Here is an 18,005-nt window from a genome sequence, read left to right on the forward strand (position 1 = left end):
CTGTTCTCCAGAGGAAGACGACAATCTGGAGGAGGCAAACTCACGTGATCCTGAGTAACGAAAAAGCAAAAGGAAGAGGAGATTAAACAGTGTATGCATCCTAACGGAGTGGACATGTGGTCGTCTGTGTACAGCATGTCCCTGTCCTTTTGTCGTACATAAAAACAGGAAAATAAAAGCAGTGGAAGGTGTAGGGAGTATGTGGCGCTACACGGATGCTTGTGTAACCTCCTGTTCAAAGACTTCCTGTTTCCTCGCTACTGTACATCAGGGAATCCAGCCGTAGAGAAACACAGATACTTGTGAAAGACTTGCCTTATAAGGCGGTGTGGATGATTACATGCTTTTTGGTCATTGCTCTTCAATGTCACTCTGCTTTTGTGGTTTGTCTCTCATACAGCTGCCTTCCTCTACTGTTATAACTACATACTAATGTCCTATGGCTGTCCCTGTTGCCGTTTATTTATCGATGGAGAAGACTTGAAACTGCGGTGTTGACTCAAGTGTGCAGTGGATAAATAAACAGACTTAAAAACATCAAAGACAAAAAAACTTGTGCAGAGACAATGACATCTCACCTACCAAGTGCACAACAACAACAACAACTGCAGACTCACGTTGTCTAAAATGCAGGTGAGTGTAAAAAAGACATTAAAAAATCCGACAGTGAAGAGGGCTGCAACTGTGGAAGCCTGATCCCCTCTTAGAGTAACTGAAGTAACACTAAAGCTGCTCCTGCTCCGCATGGACGCACCGTATGTTTGAATGCCTGGTTTCACACACAAGAACACTGTAACACTGCTACGCCATAACCCGGAGAAGAAGACGTAGCGCATGTGCACTGTGTCCAAAGTTTTGTTTAAATAAAGCTTTATTTGAAGTATACATTACAATGTATACAATCACAGAAACAGAGACAGAATGAAGACAGTCAGGACGACAGAGGAAAGAAAATAAAGGCTGTAAAAAAGAGAGCAAGAGAGACGTGGGATTATGACATCATTGTTTTCTAGTGTACTAGTTGCCTACATGAGAGGGCAGGGATGGCGTTTTGAGATTTTCTCTGTTTTTAAAAAATAGCACTTCAGGGCTCCTTCCATGTGCCCAAAACACCAAACCGATAAAAAATTCAAACTCGTTTTCATGTGGAGAAGCTCTTAAAGAGAGTTGGAAATGCTCTGGCTATTGTAATTACACTGCACTTTTATTTAACCAAATATACTACATTATTCTCATCATTCTTACATATTATATCTCTGTCTCTTCATGCTAATGCCAGTAATGTTAAATAAACAGGGTTCTATTGGAGCTCCTAATGCTAATAGTTGGGTCGGGGTCTATTATCAGGTTGTTCATCAGCTCTGAACGTGCCGAGTCATTTTATTGTTCCAGTGGTGATTTGCTGGTAAGGGTACATACAGTGTTGCTGCAAAGGTCACTCTAAAGGTCACTTTAACTCCGAACCGTCCTGTGTTTGTGGTCACAGCCTCTGGTCCCTCAGAGACACTCCCACACTGTCACGGTGGCTGACCTCTGTGTATTCCAATGTGTGCGAGCATGCTTCTGTGTGTTTGTCACAGTCAACAAGCCTCGGCGCTCTCAACGCCTCCCCGTTTTTGTTTGAAGTCCATGGGGGGTGGGGAACGGCTCGGTCAGCCAACAGGGATCCCACCTCGACGCCGAATGTGGAGAAGGTCTGCTGTTTAGAAGTGGGACGTCCGTGTGAGATTGACAGTAGGGCTACAGGAAGTCATTCTTACAGGGGGTTTTAAGGGGGTTAAGGACGAGGCGGTGAAGCTAGGGAGATACATTAATATGAGATCAAACCTAATTTTATAAAGACAATAAACAAAGTAGTTCAAAATGCTTTAAGACCGTAATCACATCGACACGATGGTTTAAATGTGATGATAAAAGCATTTATCGCGCTTCAAAGCCATTCCTCGTCTGATTCCATTTAGACAGGAGACTGCTTGACTCGATTATTCAGCAGACACAGCGATGCAGCTCAATGCTGAGTTGGACATTTTGCAGCCAAGAGTCTCGTTGGTAAATGTGAACAAACCACACAGAGTGTGCGCGCTGGAGTTCACCAACAGGACATCAAACCTCAGGATGGCTTTTCTGTCTACGTCAGACTAAATAAACCGCACGACATCGCTCGGTATGTGAAGCAGGGAACGCGAGGAGCTGATGCGAAGTCTCTGCAGAGGTGAAGATGCTCTGTGTAACATGTCGAACACGCCGAGTGAATAAACTAGAAGGAACAAACTGATCATTATGCAACGTCAAATAAAGGTTAGCATTTGTGTGACCAAAGCATTTGTTTCCAGCCTGAGATCTTACGTGGACCTTCATGTGAATGGTCCATGACTTATAAATGTCTAGGACATTATGAGCCAAGGTTTGTTTTAGCCACAACTCCCCAAACCTCTAAGGATAATCAGTGTGTATGGATGGCCATGAAATTTGTTACAGATATTCATGGTACTAAAGCCGTGTTTCCACCGAGGTTCCATTAGGAATAGTACCAAAACCATTCCATTTTTGGGTACCCTTACCTTGGGGTGCCAGAGTAATGGTACGGGTGGAGCTAGACTGATTGGGCGACAGAAAAGTGTCCAGCGACAGACACCTGCAGTCTATTCTCATACAAATACCGACGTCTTGTTGAGACAAAGGGCCACAAACCGAGTTGCGGGATGTCCTACATTGTTTTTCCATGGTGCTGTTGTCTGCTGTGTCGCTTTCGAGGTTGTGGTTCACGCGCCAGTACAACGTCACACTGCGTATCTTGTTGACGTGGCCACTGGGCACAGCGCACACCCCGCCTGCCATGTAAAGGTACTGTTCTCAGTCGGAAACGGGAGCCGCAGCCCTTTACCGTTCCAAACGATACCGTACTCTACCAAACCAAACTGTACTTAACCGTTTTCACCTTAGTTAACTGTTTAGATTTGCAAACCAGTACTACTTCGGTTACACTTGTGCAATAAGCCCTACAACAATTGCGGCAATTAACGGCTAAAATGTGATATGATGCTGTTATGACATTGCTATTATAATGTATCTGTCCATTGCGTTTTGTACTCATGACACAATCCAGTTGTGCATACGTCAACACACATACTTGTTTTTAAGATTGTAAATGGGCTTGCACCTCTTTATTTAACCAAGCTATCGTATGTCCATACTCCATCCAGATCACTGCGGTCATCCAATCAAGACTATAATAATAATAATGAGATTACCAATAATATATTTAATTTGTATAGCATCCTTCACAGAAATAGAATCCTAAAAGTGCCTCAAAAGGGCCTTTGAGTAGTGGCCCCCAATCTACACAACAGCGAACGTCATGTCGTTGAGTTTGAGATTATTATGCAATATTTGAATTTAATAATAGGTTTAGCTTTTTTAGGTTTATTTTTTTCTGTAAAAGAAATTGCACAAGCTTATATTATTTGTATTTTAAGAACGTTCAGAACTTTGGGTAAGTGGTGTTTGAAATATGCTATACCAAGATTGTAAATTTCTACTTTGACGTGAAGTGCAGCTAAAAATGTGATGGGTTTGGATTTGGCTGAACAATGTGGGAAAAGTTCTGAGCTTGAACTGAGCTTCCAGTTTACTCCAGTGATTAAGCACTTTGGTATTTTACACTGAGTTCACACAGAAACCTAGGATGATGGAATTTGGTCTTCAAATAAGTTTAGTTTTTGTCTCGCATTGTGTAAAATCATTTTTTTTTTTAGAAGAAAATCCATATGAAAACTGGTAAAAAACAAAACAAAAAGAAAAGATATAAAATCACAAACAAATGAAGATTTAAGAACACTAGCTTCTTATAGCCATATGAAAATAGCATTAGATGGCATAGTTATCACAAACAATTCTTTTTATCCATCAGATCACATAGTAAAACACATAAAAACCAGTAACAGTTGCAAGCTGACACAAAGAACATACAAGAAAAGGCTTTTCAATAAGTTAATAGTATGACTGATTATGGAATCTTGGATAGTAAATGGCATCACCAGTCTTCTTCTGTCTGTTGTTTCTAATGGAAACATACAAAATCTGTTTTTTTTGTTCCCTGTAAATTAAATGTCAAAAAATGTTTGTTGTTGTCCATTATTACAACAATCACAGTTTTTGTTCCCCCTTTTCTCCATTTAAACATTATAAAGTGCTGCAGGAATGATTTGTTTTTACACTTCCAGTTCCCTCATTATGAAGTCAGCTTTTCTGTTTGAAATAAGATCTGTGTTTTAAACACGTTTACTTATATAAGATTGAGTTTTTACTTAAAGTGAGTTAGAAAGGTAAATATATACAATAGTTTGTCTGCAATAATCCGTGGAAAACACATCATCGACACTTTACTGAGGGAACCAGGCTGATGTTAACTTTGGAGTTGGTCTAAAAAGTAAAATACACCATTCCTGCAACACTGTATTGTTAAAAGAGAGACGTCTCTCTATCAAAGAGAGACAGAGGGAGACAGACATGAGGACTGAGATGCATGACACCACATTGCACCACACACAAGGCATACAAACCTGACACAAGGACATTTCCACCTCATTCTTTTTAACCATGCAGCCAATCGTCACACGTGAACGTGTTTTCACCTTTTCTACAGAGTTAATCCACAGTAATGGTAGAGAAAACAATAAATAAGAAACATAAGCACACAGTTGGGAAACAGTTGTAAAAAAAAACATGACATCTCGTGTTCAGAAAGCACCTTACTCTTTCTTTCCCCACAATCTTCTGCTCCCTAATTACATCTGTGTAATTCCAGTGTTTGCAATGAGTTAAATATACTTAAATATGGGTAAAAAATAGACAATCACTGTTTTTAATGAGATAATAAATGATATCAGACGTTGGTATAGTGAAACTACACGGCTTCATCTCCCCACCATAGTCATAACTGAGAGTTGAGTCACACATGGAAATATTTGGTTTGTTTTAGTCAGCATTATTTTGTCATTGCAGTCTATTGAACGATTGTCTTTTTGACAATCCAATTACAATACAACAGTTTATGTCACGACACAGAAGAGTTATGTCCATTTTTATTTTATATCCAGTCCAACTGCCAGTATCTCAAAATCGAGTCTTTTTTCAGTCGCAGACTTTGCCATTTAAACCCCACAGAGACTCTGTTTGTCCATATGCGAGTACGGTTTCCCTCTTTTTGATGTCATATCGTGGTTCCCAGTAGTTTTGAAATTGCACAAATATCCACAGTTCTACAGCGATGCAGTTTCAGTCCATGCAAGTGTTCTCTCTCTTTACGGAAGGAAAAAAAAGGTCCACATTACATTTATATTCCATCACCTCACCATCCATGTACTCCATCCCGGTGTAATTACAGGTTCACCAGACAGTCATTAGTAGTGTTACTAAGGAGATCTCACAGGGCGAGCAAGTTACTGAATGAATGAATGAATGAATGAATGAATGAATGAATGAATAAATACTTGTATGAAGAGAGTCACTCTGCTTCACCACCGGATTAGCCACAAACACAACTCACCAAGTTCCTAGAGTGTTCCTGGGGAGGGGAAATGAGAAGGCACACTTCAAAGAACACATATGGCACAATTAAGAATTTCTATTTTCCTACATGTTCAGTGAACCCACCTGGGTTTATTGTATTTTCTACATTAGCATTGCTCTCATCGCCGCCTTGCTGATGCGTTTGCGATTCTTCCTCATCTTTCTCTTTGTGTGGTTTGGACGAGCTGGGGGTCTGGGGCCTGCTGGAGCCAAGGGTCGCTGTGTTGTGGTCGTTGAAGTCGTCGTGGTCGACGTTGTCGTCAACGTCGTTGTCTCTGTGGGAGCAGAATTTACACGTTAAAGGACATTAAAGAGTAAACGAGCACATTTTATTTAATCACCTCGTTTTAGTGTTTGTATCTGAATATAAAAGTGTTCATTACCTGGTTTCTGTGTTGTTGTTTGCAGATGATGTTTACCATGCTGGTAATGGTGACTATCTGTGGCCTTGTCTCTCTGCCTTTGCTCTTCTGTTCGTTTCATCTGCTGCTGTTTCACGATCTCCTTCTCCTGGTCCAGGCTCTTATGGAGGCGCAACAACGCATTCTTCTCCTCCTCCAGTTTTGACTCCTCAAGCTGTAATATCCTCTCTTGTGCTGGAGTCTCATTCTGTCTCCGTCTAGCCAGCTCTTGAGGCTCTGGATTTGGCTCTTTTGTTGGTCTGAACCTGTTCCTAACTCTCAGATCAATGGTTTCCTCTGTGGGGCTGAAATTGACTTGAGGGGTCTCAGAAACAGACTGTGAGCTTTTGTCTCTACTCCTGTTTCCCTCATTAACATTCCCCTCAGTATGGTTGAGCAGCAAATCATTCCCACCCTGGACCAACTTGTTCTTTACCTCATCAACAACATTATCCACAGAAGAAACTGTCTTGTTGCCATCTGAGGTCCAACTGTCCTTCCTCTCCACGTCGTCTGGACTCTCAGACTGGCCTTCATTCCCGTGGACTGTGCTGGAGTTCTGTGCCCAGTGTGGAGCAAAGAGAAAAGCCTCTCCAGACCGAGACATGTCCTCCCCAGGCAGAGTGTAGCCTTCTCGGGCCTGACTGAAGGTGTCTCCTCTGGGGCTCCAGTGCTGCTCTACGAGGTCCTCCAAGTGGGCCCTCTGGTTGTGTTTCAGCTCATCCCACTGATGGAGCTCATCCTTGGAGTGCATCTTGACCTTTTACAGCAAAGTAACGACAACTCAGTTCAGTTGAATGACTTTATCTCAACACACTAAAAATAAAAACATTTAGCATGTGTGTTAGCGTTCACGCTGTACCTGTCCATGACCATGTTCCTGGCTGTGTGTCTGGTTTCGATGCTGGTGGTTGTGCTGTCTGCGTGAAGATTTCTTCTTCGGTGCAGAAGGACGTGGTGCAGGCTGACATCGGCACTCCACATGGTCCACCACTGACACCACTGCTTTGGCATAAGTGGGTCTTTTATTTATGTATTCAATCTTCATCACCTGGAGAGGACGTGTCACAGAGTCACAGAGGAAAACATTTTGCAGCGTAACCAAACACAGAGCTCCATCTCTGGCATGCATATTTTTGGTGCGCGTAGCTTACCTGCAAGTATCTGATGTGCGTGACAAACGGGACACACTGCAGGCTCTTGGTGTTACAGCAGCCAGAGCAGCGCTGCACCTCCACGCAAGGCGGCCATAACAGGAAGTTTGCGTTGCTACGATCCAACATGGCCCTGGTGACTTCCACCACTTCTGTACGAACTTTGCACAGAGCCTGCTGGGCCGGCTGGGCATCTGAGGGATGAAAATGTCAAAATGAAATACGAGTATAAGTACTTGTAGTAGTAGCAGTTAGTGTTAGTATCTGAATGAGTATAGTGTTCAATGCAGACTGTGCTATTAGGTAGATGTCGAGCTGCTGTAGAAACACGGGCTTAAGATCACAGCCCCCAAAAAACAAGGCACTTGGTTTATTCTAAGGCTACAAAAAAACAAATACTTTTTTATCTTAAAGCGATTATACACTGACACAAACATACTTATAGGTAGTGGATTCAATAATAGACACTGAACCTTTAAGTATGTAATGATTAGAGCGGAATCATTTTGAATAAATATCTAATTGTGATTTTTTTTGACAAGAATTGTGATATCAGAGGGAATGGTCATTCTGACATCATTACTCTCATTTTCATTTCAAATGATGACTGTGCAGATATGTGAGGAAACAAAGATGTTTCTTCAGTCTGTAGAATAAGATGTGTATAGATCAAGACAAAAATGAATGTAAAACAATATTTTGACACGTATTTTGGCTTGTACAAATATTGCACCTTCTGCAATTTGAAAATATCTAACGTCTTCAACTTAACTCAAGCAAGACCAGTCGTCTCCAGCTAACCACAGAAGACAACTGAGCACAGACAGCGACAATAAATAACTATTCAGTAACTGTAGCACACAAGAAACACGCAGCAGGATTATGACATTAGTGAGATTAGAGTTGACATACAGAGACTTTTAGAAGATATTGGTCATAATTTAATGTAACACAGTCACCGTAGGGAATCCTGCAAATACACAAGACAGTTGTAGACTGATGTGTCGCCATTTAAACATCTGGTTTACTATAACAGCAGAATAAGAAGGCTGACGGATGACAGAGTGGGAGGGTTTTAGAGCGTCATTAAAACCATTACTGTCACATCAATCAACTCCGAGCACGGCTGCCCTATACTGAGAAGGATGGAGTGTGTGAACTTTCACAAGGAAAACCAGGAATTCTTCAAGCCAACACTACAACTTTGTGTGAAGGAAGTTAGGAAGGAAAGGGGGCTTAACTCACCAAGGCTCCTTGGTAGTCTGTGACCTCCATTGGCTGCAGAAGTCCCGTCCTCCTCATCTGAGACAAGACCATTGGAAATAAAAATGGATTTGACGTTTGATTATTGAGACGTTATGTAGCTGTATCTTTTACTCTGTGGCCTTTAGCGCCCCCTCTGCATGTGTGGACATATAACAAGAGCACAAGTTATAACACTATGCAGGACAAAAAAGGACAAATCTATTCATAAATTAGTAAGTTTATTACATTTCTGTGTCATAATCTAAAGCAGGATTGATTACAAGCATGTGACAAATCAGTTCGACTACTTGTGCGTGGCAGAGAACTGGCAGGGTATTGCACAGATGTTATCATATTAATCACGTTAATGTTCATTTAGGGAAGTTTGTTGTTGCAGTTGTTCTTTGTTCATTTGTTCTTTGGAGTGAGTGAGTGAGTTAATGATAAGCGATTACTGTGATCGACGACTGAACATGTTTACAGTTGAATTTCATAAATTTCATGCACTCTGCAGAAGCGATAAAGGATAACGTTCTTCTGAATACTGAATACTAATAATCAGCGTCTTGATAGTAATCTCTCTCTCTCTCTCTCTCTCTCTCTCTCCGCACAGACACATCTGTCGAGAGTGTTTCATGTCTTCAGCAGACAGATGGAGTCTGAATCCGCAGGAAATTGAACTGTAAACATGTTCAGTGATCAATCAGAATATTCAGTTGTCAGTAACTCACTCACTCGTGTGATGGAGGAGCCTGTGTTTGTGCATCTTCAGACACCTTCAGACTCATCCCTCCCTGATGTAAACATCCCACAACAATCTACATCTGAAATACTATCAGACTGAGGGAGCATTTGTGTGTATACACCAGCAGCGCAGGGGTGGGTGGGGCCAAGGCACATTTATGCCATCAAACTGCTGAACAACAGGGATTTTTAAGCAGTAGAATTAACTTCTGAAACTTTTTTGAGTTTTCATACTTATGTTACCTATGTTTTTCCTTAATTCTTTATTTTTTCACATTTTCATGATGTGTAATAAGTTAGTCTATTGGCATACATCACAGTTAAATCCTTATTACAGTCTTATCTTCACTCTGTTCACTCCCATTACATTATACGTTCCTGTGAGTACTTCCTTGTGTGTTATTTTGTGTGGTTTATCGATCTATCTATCTATCTATCTATCCTATCTATGTCTCTGCTGCCATAAACCAACATTCACCAAATCACTCTCTGTGATCTAGAACTAACAGATCTAACCACCACAGATTTGGTATCCATGCACAAGAGTGTTGCTGAAGCAGAACAGAGTGCAACTGTGTTAGCGTCCATAATAAACTCTCAATCTAATTATAGATTGTAAAGTAACAATGAAAGTAGAGCGCTTTGATCTTTACCTACGGAGTCAGAGAGCAGCAGCAGCTGAAGGTCCTCAATGGTGGAGATGGGGCTGTTTCTAACCAGCTCCACCAGGGCTGCAGGCAGAGGGTCCCCCTGAAACACACACACACACACACACACACACACAGGGATACATTACTTTGTACCATCTATTACATAAAAAAGACGACACACAAACACTTTGACAGCTTGAAGAGCTAGAATTGAAGTATTTAAGAGTTTTTTTCAACCAGTAACGGAAATGGTTGTGTTTATGTACGTATTCCTGTGTTGTACTGAGAACATAGTATAAAATACTGTATATATTTAAATATTTGGGATGGGATAAAGTAGTCTATAATTGAGTTGTGTGTAATATTGTAGGAATGAGGTGGTTACATGTGCATTTATACTGCCTACTCCTTTTCAAAGGTGACGAGATGTAAATCCAAATGTGTTGAACATGTTTGTTTGAAATAAACTATCTATCTAATCTAATCTAATCCCTTGAATAAATTAAAACAATGTTAATACGTCTTTAAGTGTTTCTAAGTGTGTAGATGCTTAACTGAGTCATAACAGGTGAAGAAAGTGTAAAACAAAGCAGTATTTCTTCCTTTTAAAACCCAAAAACTGACAACTCTCAAACTACATTTATCTATTATTGACTACATCTAATTGCATAAACCTCTCCGAGGCAGCGGAGGGTTTGTTGACTCCCATGACTCAAATTCAAACTGCTGACTGAGCCTTTCAGCGACAGATGGTGCACCCATTGTGTTTCAAATCAAGGATTATATCACTGTGTGGAAAAAATGGTAATTATATTAGCTTTTTTTTTATATATATACTTTTATTTAAAGACATTGGATTTATTGTGTCGCCAGGATATGTTTTTGAGCATTTTATTCAATATTTCCACAACAACAACCAACAGCTCCTCATTGTCTTTGTATGGTCTGAATGTGGGTTTAAACAGACACCACCACCACCTCCACCCCCCGGCATTAAGCTGGGGGCACAGGAGTATTAGCCAAGGCGGACACACAATGGTCACTAAGAGCAGGGTGAATGACTATTGGCGTTGTCTTCTCATCTGCTAACATTTAGGGGTCAAAGGAGTCAGGAAGGAGTCAGGAAGTGGGGGAAGGAGTGATATCGAGAGGAGAGAGGAGAGAGGTGCATCTGAAAAAGAGAGGAGGGATAATGGATGAATAAAAGACGGGTGGGTGAAATGGAGAAGGATCAGACGTGGGTCGACACACTTCCTCACATTGAATCAGTGTGTGGCTCATTTGCTTTGTCGCGTCACAGCGGGACAAACCAGCGACGCCGATCTCGACCGAGCACAGCAGCCAGTGGAAATACATGAGTTGTCTTCTTAATAAATAAAGATTGTCGTTCTGTTATAGTGTAGAGTTCAGCCTCGTGTGTAATTCCATTCAGGTTGTGAAGAATATAATGAATCCCGGCAGGAAGCAAGGTTTGGCCAAAGGAAGTAGCCATCCAAGCATGAGCATGTATTCTCACCCTGCCCACACTGTAAGCCTCTGACTTTCCCCCATTGTTGCACAGAGTCAAATGATCCAGCAGGGAAATGCCTCCTCTCGTCCACTTACATCGCTGCTGCAGAGCTGCCGATGCCCCTGAGGAGTCATCGTGATTATTTCCTCCCCATTCGCCAATGGAGCAAACCTGGCTGCCTGGCGAATTGTGTCCGATGTTAATTATAGGATGTGTGCCTTTGTTCACACTGGTGCCTGCTGTCATGACGATTTGTGTCTACGCGGGAAATATTAAATAAACACGTTGGCTCTGATAAACAAAAGAGATGTAAATAGATTCACAAGTGCACAGACGGAATAATGTGAACACGCATCGATGATGTTTGTGGAACCATGAACGATTTTTGACACGTTAAATAAGACACCAAAAAATATTTACCGGATAACACGTGTCCCATAAATCAGAACTACACTAATAATTAACGCAATTTTTTTGTGATTTTTGCTGATAAATGTTACAGCAACTGATTGTTTCAGCTCCACTCACACAAATGTCAAAGGTGGGACGCTCGTCTGCTGTCTAATGTCATCCTTCTTGACAGAAGATGATACCACTTAAACTAATTATTCCATTATTTCCTCGTGCTGAGAGTCGGGACAGAGTTTGAGAGTCTCAGTTTGTATGTTTTTAACGGTTAGATTAGGAATTGTGTGATGTTTATTATGATGTTAAGACTTTCTGCAGCATCACGTCCTTCAGAAGACACGCAGTGTAAAGTTCACCGCTCTAACCATGTCAGATACAGGGCTCGGACAGAATGACTTAAAACATTTACTGGGTCACAGATTTAAAACTAGATGGAGCATCGTCACATGACACCAGATAAATATTAACTACTATTTAATACGACACAAATGCAAGGATTAGGGCTGCGAATAATAATTATTTTCAAAATCATCCATTAATCGAGTACTTGTGTGGTCTGTACAATGTTGAAAAATGTTCTCGAACGTCTCGTGTTGTCCAAAACCAAAAGTATTCAGTTTTAATTTATTTCTTTGTTATACTTGAGCAAAGAAAGCCGAATATGTTCATATTTAAGAAGCTGAAAAATCAGAAAACTGTTTTTAATCATTTATCAATCATTTAATCGTCAATTAGTCGTAAATAAATGATCACTTAATCGAATAATCATTGGAGCCCCAGCGAGAATGGGAACTGTTGATATGACATACAAAAATCAAAAATGGTAAAAGATTCAATTGCAGCCTTTTCAATTTGGCGTCGTTTCAAAAAGCTCTCTCGATATGAAGAAGATTCATCTTTCAGTCCGAATAAATGTCAGATTAAAGATTGAATTTTGCTCAAAAAAACTTGTTAAAGAGAAAAAACATTTCACAAAACTGAGGTCCATTACATCTCAACCTAAACATTCTATTAATAAATATAATGAAGTTTTGCTATTTAAAGTCCTTTATTATATATCATTGCACAGCACTACACTGTACAACAATCTTAATCTTATGGCGTACGACACTTTGTGCAGGATTGATCACCTAAATCAGACTTCCACCCCCTGAAGGCTTTTTTTGGACATGTTGAGGAAAACCAGGTACAGGCAGCAGATGCAGTGAGCAGAGAGGAGACAGAAGGGCTAATCGTACATAATTAGTGGGTCAGCAGCAGCAGCAGCAGCAGCAGCAGCACATGTCGTCGTTGACACTATACCCACATATGTGCACTACAGGAATGTGTGAATAAATGCGACTTTAATCAACTCTTTGTCATAAGTTTACTTCTGAGAAGAAAAGACGGTTAACCCAAGATAATGAGGGGGTTTGTTTATCTCAGAGCTAATGTCTAGATATTCTTCTCTGGTGGTCCACTACTGAGTTAACGTGGCTTTTCATTCGTGGAAATACTTTTAAATTATCCCTGAGTGAATGTGTTGAGGCATTCTCTTACGATAATGAGAAAAAAAAGAGACCTGATTGTAGCTACAGGTTGTAAGTTTAAATGTAGACATGGGGGGGAATTCCTGGTCGTTTACCTCAAAGCCTCTGTAACGCTCTCACTCTGACACGCTTGGTGTGTCACGTTGGAGTTTTCTTTTATATGCGGCGTCGACAGAAGCCATCAAACGGAAAAGACAGGCTATGATTTGCTTTTAGCTATACATTTATGTGAAGCAGTCACGGCGTCCAGTGCATTCTCAGGTTAAATCCCAGTTTAAATGTATGTAAACTTTACAGTCTGAATCCTTTATGTCTCAATGTAATGGGCAACTCTTCTGATTTTTTCTGTGTGTGTAAGAGAGAAAGAAACACTAGTGTTTCACTGTGACAATAAACTGCCAAGGCCTGAAACTCAGATTCAATATGGAGGGAGGAAGAATGTAAAGGTGAACACCCAGATCCTCTGTGGACCAAATCTGAAACTACATCTGTGAACCTTATCAGTAAAAACAAGGATGTGTGAAGTCTATAGAAGGAACCACTCACACTCCATTCGCCATCTTTGCATCCATTCAAACTGAATCTGTGTTTCTGACACTGGCAAAGAAAAGCTATAGGGTCAGAAACAGGGTCGTTCTTTTTTTTCTTTTACAAAATTGCACCAGCACTTATCATCAAGCCTCACTTGACCTGGACCAGACCCTTGGTTAAGTTTGGTCTTCCTGTTTGACATCAGCAAACGATCAGACGTTGCCCACCAACCCTGCATCACGACTGAATGTTTAATTTCACAGAGTTTTTTAAAAAGAAAAATGTAATTCACGTCATCCAGAGCAGCAACATCTGTAATACTCTTTCAGCTTCAGCATCCCTTAAACCACGTGCATGAAGCATCCAGCTGTACAAGGGTCTGTATCGTGACAGCTTCTGTTTTCCTGCAGTCTCACCATCATCATCCTCATCGTCATGCACAGAGGAAAACCTCAGAGGATGTGACATTGATTCATTCATTCATTCACAATGCCAGTTAATGGCAGGAATGACGGTTAGTATATTTGTGAAGGGGTTCATGTGAGAGGCAGTGAGGCAAAGACTGACGACTGACGACTGAAGCAGGTGCAGCAGAACTCCAAAGTTACCAGACGACAAGGGTTTGATTGTCATGTTATTCTTGTACATTTACTTATAATTGAGGTCAAAGAAAAAATACAAGGAAAGTGTAATTAAAAGAAAATGATACAGTCCCTGGGAAATAGTTGCTGCGACATCATCAACTGATTTAAAGATGATAATGATATAGAAATGAATAGAATAGAATAAATTAGATGTACTTTATTAATCCTAAACTGGGAAATTATAGTGCAGCAGTAGCAAGACACACAATATACATATAATAATAATATTATTATAACAATAACAACAACAATAATAATAATATACATGTATGTACATAACGTAAGGATGAGGAGTGTAGTGAATAATAAATGTGTAGTAAATTTAAAGTGCATAAATAAAACTGTAGGGTGTAAATTATTGTTATTTTATTATGATCTAGTGCTATTTTCCGTTTTAGTATGTGTGTTTTGAAAAGGACTTTGAGGCTTCTATGAAATGTGCTACACAATTGATTGATTGATTGGTTTATGTAGCTTTATATGCACAAATGATTCTTATATCTTGTCTCTGACATGTGTTTAGTGTATAGACCTATACTGCAGGACTATATGGTGACTAGTGTATATCTGTAGTTGACCCAGTGACTGGTGCTCTAACTCACCTCGGCCACGCCAAACCGCAGACACGCCGCCAGCAGCACGAGCAGCAGCTGTACCCACGAGCTCATCTTGCTGCCCAGCATCGAGCCTCTTCGACGGACCGGGCATTTATGGAAGCGCGAGAGTCTCTCTCTCCTCAGCAGTGCGCGCGTGGGGACAGCGGTTCGCTCTGCGGAACTGGCGCGCGCGTATACGCGCCACCGTCCACACACACCGTGGTCTCTCTGCAGCGATGTCCGAGGCACAAGCAGAGGAATGCGCTCGCGCTCCGTCAGCAGCCACAGTGTGTGATCTGTTTAAAAAAAAGTGATGCGCACCGTCTCCTGGTAAGTTCACATTCGTGCCCAAAACGCGCGCGTTTTCGGCCAAAAAGCGCAAAAATCGTGCTGATAAAGTGAATTAACAAGCGACTTAATTACATTTCAAAGCAAATGAGGTCAAGACCTCACAGAACAAGACTATCCAAGAGACTGTGGCAGTATATTAAAAAAAAAAAAGTGTTTTGAAAAGTTTTGAAATATTCCAAGGATGTTCCGTGTTAAAAGAAAACTCCCGGTAAGTTACTTGACTTGTCTTTTAACCGTGATGTGTCAAAAAAAAAAAAAAGACGAGTCACAGGCTGAGCGTGTGAAAAAGTGTAGCAGGTCTGAAGTCTGCGCTCCTCTTCTTCCAAGGAGTCTTATCAATACGCAGAGAGCTGTGTGGCTCGGTGCGCCTGAGTCCTGGACCTGGCTGATTACGCAGCGACGCGCGGTGACGATGGTGGTGGTGAGGGGGAGAGCAGATTTCCAAGAGTGTGCTGTTGCTCTGCTCAGCACTCTCTCTCTCTCTCCTTCTCTCTCCCTCTCTCGCCCCCTGTCTGAAGAACAGGCGCTGATAATCTGCGCACAAAGGCAGCAACATTTCCTCTGCGTGAGTCACATGCTGACAGTCTCTTTATTTTGTACTTACTATACTTTTCTTCCCACTTAATTTAAACATTACTTTCATTAACCCAAGTAAGAAGATCAAACTTGACTGCACGCAACACCGTTTGAACACAGGTCACGTGACACATGAAGCTTTCAAAACGCAAAAAACGTTTAAATGCAAACACACACACACACAACCTGTGCACATCGTATGCACATAATCCATACAGATTATGATCAAGGGTGTATAAAAACCAGCCTAAGAAGTACGTTTTAGTTTGTGTGTGTGTGTGTGTTTATTAACAAACAAACAGTAAACGGGTTTAACAGATGTAGTGGAGAGGAGGAGAGAATTCCTGAGTCTAGGAGTCAGAGCAGCAAAGAGACACAGCCTCCCTTGGTTCTGAGGTTTATTAAGCATTGAAGTATGTTTTGATATGATGATACGATCAGTAATCTTTGGGTGGAGGATCAGGGCTGATTATAATTCATGTAATGCTTTGAAAGTGCAGGAGAAGAATATTGAAATTGATAGAATACGTTTCCCTCGGCTCCTATAAGTGTGTTTAAAATGATGTAAAACAATAAACTAGAATAGAATATTACAAGTCGTGATGAAGATTCGGTTCTTTTGACGGCTCCAAATGGCTCTTCTCTTACAATAATCTCACTCACAGCCTTTTATTTTAGCCTAAATTAGCAATTATGAATGGTTCGTGTTGGCAATCAGTTTTTTTAATCAGTGTTTTCCTAAAAGCCTTATTTTTATGCATTTGTTATTACTATTTTTAATATTTTAAACCCTGCACCGAGCTTTGCAGTCTCCAATACCTTTGAAATGCAGCTAGACGCTGCTCCTTTTTCGTTTTTCACTCATTTCTTCACTCCTCCTCTGTGTGAACCTGGTCTGTACCACTACATTACACTGACTGTCCTTCTTTTACATAATGGTATGATCCTAGTCTGTCCTCACATGTCACTGGATGCATGGTGTGACTAATTACAAGATAGATATAAAACAATGCAGAGAAATAAACAGTACAACCATTAATAAAATAGAATGGGATTTACATAAGTTATTAAAACTAAAACTGCAGCTTTTTTGTGACAAAATAACAGTTTCAAGATCACTGAATACGGAGAAATCTGTTTCTCTAGTTAATCCCACTCCACACCTGAACCTTTGTCCTTGCTCTATGTATGTTTGGTGAGCATGGGAACACTGTGAGAAGTGTGTGTGTGTGTGTGTGTGTGTGACTCAAACTACCAGAATTGAGCCCAGAAAGTAAATTTGAGGTCAGTAAAAAAGCAGATGTTTGGTGACATCTGCTTTTTCATGGTGTTTTTCTGCAGGGGAAGTACATTTTCACTTTATCTCTGAGTTAACACAACATTATATGTAGTCGTTAAAGTAGCTCTCATATGGAAATGTATAATGCATTAATATTATTATTTTTGTGACGTCATATATGACACATTTGTGTAATCTAGTTAAGGTTGTGAATGCAGGACATGTCTAAATGTTACTGCACTGATATACATACTAACATACTGTCCAACCACTTTATTAGGTACACCAGTTCAACTGTGTGCTCAGCCAATCACAGAGCAGAAACTCAGCGCATTTAGTTCAATCTGAGCATCAGAATGAGGAAGAAAGGTGATTCTGAACGTTGGTGCCAGACCAGCTGCTCAGAGTATTTTAAAAACTGCTGATTTACTGAGATTTTCACACACAGCCTTCTCTTGGTTTTGCAGAGAATGGTCCAAAAAGAGAAATATCTAGTGAGCAGCAGTTCCAGTTCCCTGGGTGAAAATGTTTTGTTGATGCCAGAGGTCAGAGGAAAATGACCTGACTTAGGCCTTGTCCACACAGAAACTTTCCCTAAACAATATTTTTCCTCGTTTTTAGTACATATGGCAGGCCTGTATGTGGCGCTGCAGTGCAGGCACACCAGAACGGAGAAGAAGAAGAAGAAGACAATGAGCATGCACGTAAAGCATGTGCACAAGTATATACATTAAAATGTATATGATCACAGAAACAGAGCTAGAATGAATCATGGCAGGGCAAATAAAAGTTATCATAAAGCAAACAGATGAAACA

The 18,005-nt window shown here is 40.7% G+C and overlaps 1 protein-coding gene across 3 annotated transcripts; it reads right to left on the reverse strand.

Annotated features, from left to right (window-relative positions):
• Window positions 1-3,805: 3,805 nt before the first annotated feature.
• On the reverse strand, window positions 3,806-15,772 carry pdgfbb (platelet-derived growth factor beta polypeptide b). 3 transcript variants are annotated; one of them, XM_044051270.1, is made up of 9 exons: window positions 14,990-15,772; window positions 9,769-9,865; window positions 8,372-8,428; window positions 7,127-7,320; window positions 6,835-7,023; window positions 5,955-6,732; window positions 5,656-5,846; window positions 5,549-5,566; window positions 3,806-5,444 (listed from the first exon to the last, which is right to left on the reverse strand). In XM_044051270.1, exons 1-7 carry the CDS (start codon window positions 15,068-15,070, stop codon window positions 5,674-5,676), a joined length of 1,569 nt encoding a protein of 522 aa, XP_043907205.1. In that variant the 5' UTR covers window positions 15,071-15,772; the 3' UTR covers window positions 3,806-5,444; window positions 5,549-5,566; window positions 5,656-5,673. The 3 variants fall into 3 exon arrangements, with proteins under 3 accessions (XP_043907205.1, XP_043907204.1, XP_043907206.1); XM_044051269.1 differs by having other exon boundaries at window positions 3,806-5,566; window positions 14,990-15,771; XM_044051271.1 differs by lacking the exon at window positions 14,990-15,772 and having other exon boundaries at window positions 3,806-5,566; window positions 9,773-9,791.
• Window positions 15,773-18,005: the final 2,233 nt, after the last annotated feature.

The sequence above is a fragment of the Solea senegalensis genome, linkage group LG19 (genome assembly GCF_019176455.1).
Source record: "Solea senegalensis isolate Sse05_10M linkage group LG19, IFAPA_SoseM_1, whole genome shotgun sequence".
Classification (NCBI taxonomy): domain Eukaryota; kingdom Metazoa; phylum Chordata; class Actinopteri; order Pleuronectiformes; family Soleidae; genus Solea; species Solea senegalensis.

What these genes read in the sequence shown, in the direction of transcription:
- pdgfbb (XM_044051270.1), bottom strand. Translation starts at nt 15,070, where the DNA reads ATGCTGGGCAGCAAGATGAGCTCGTGGGTACAGCTGCTGCTCGTGCTG. An exon ending in TGCGGTTTGGCGTGGCCGAG is followed by an intron (nt 9,866 to 14,989) that starts GTGAGTTAGAGC and finishes TGTGTGTTTCAG; the next exon opens with GGGGACCCTCTGCCTGCAGC. An exon ending in CGCACATCAGATACTTGCAG is followed by an intron (nt 7,024 to 7,126) that starts GTAAGCTACGCG and finishes CGTCCTCTCCAG; the next exon opens with GTGATGAAGATTGAATACAT.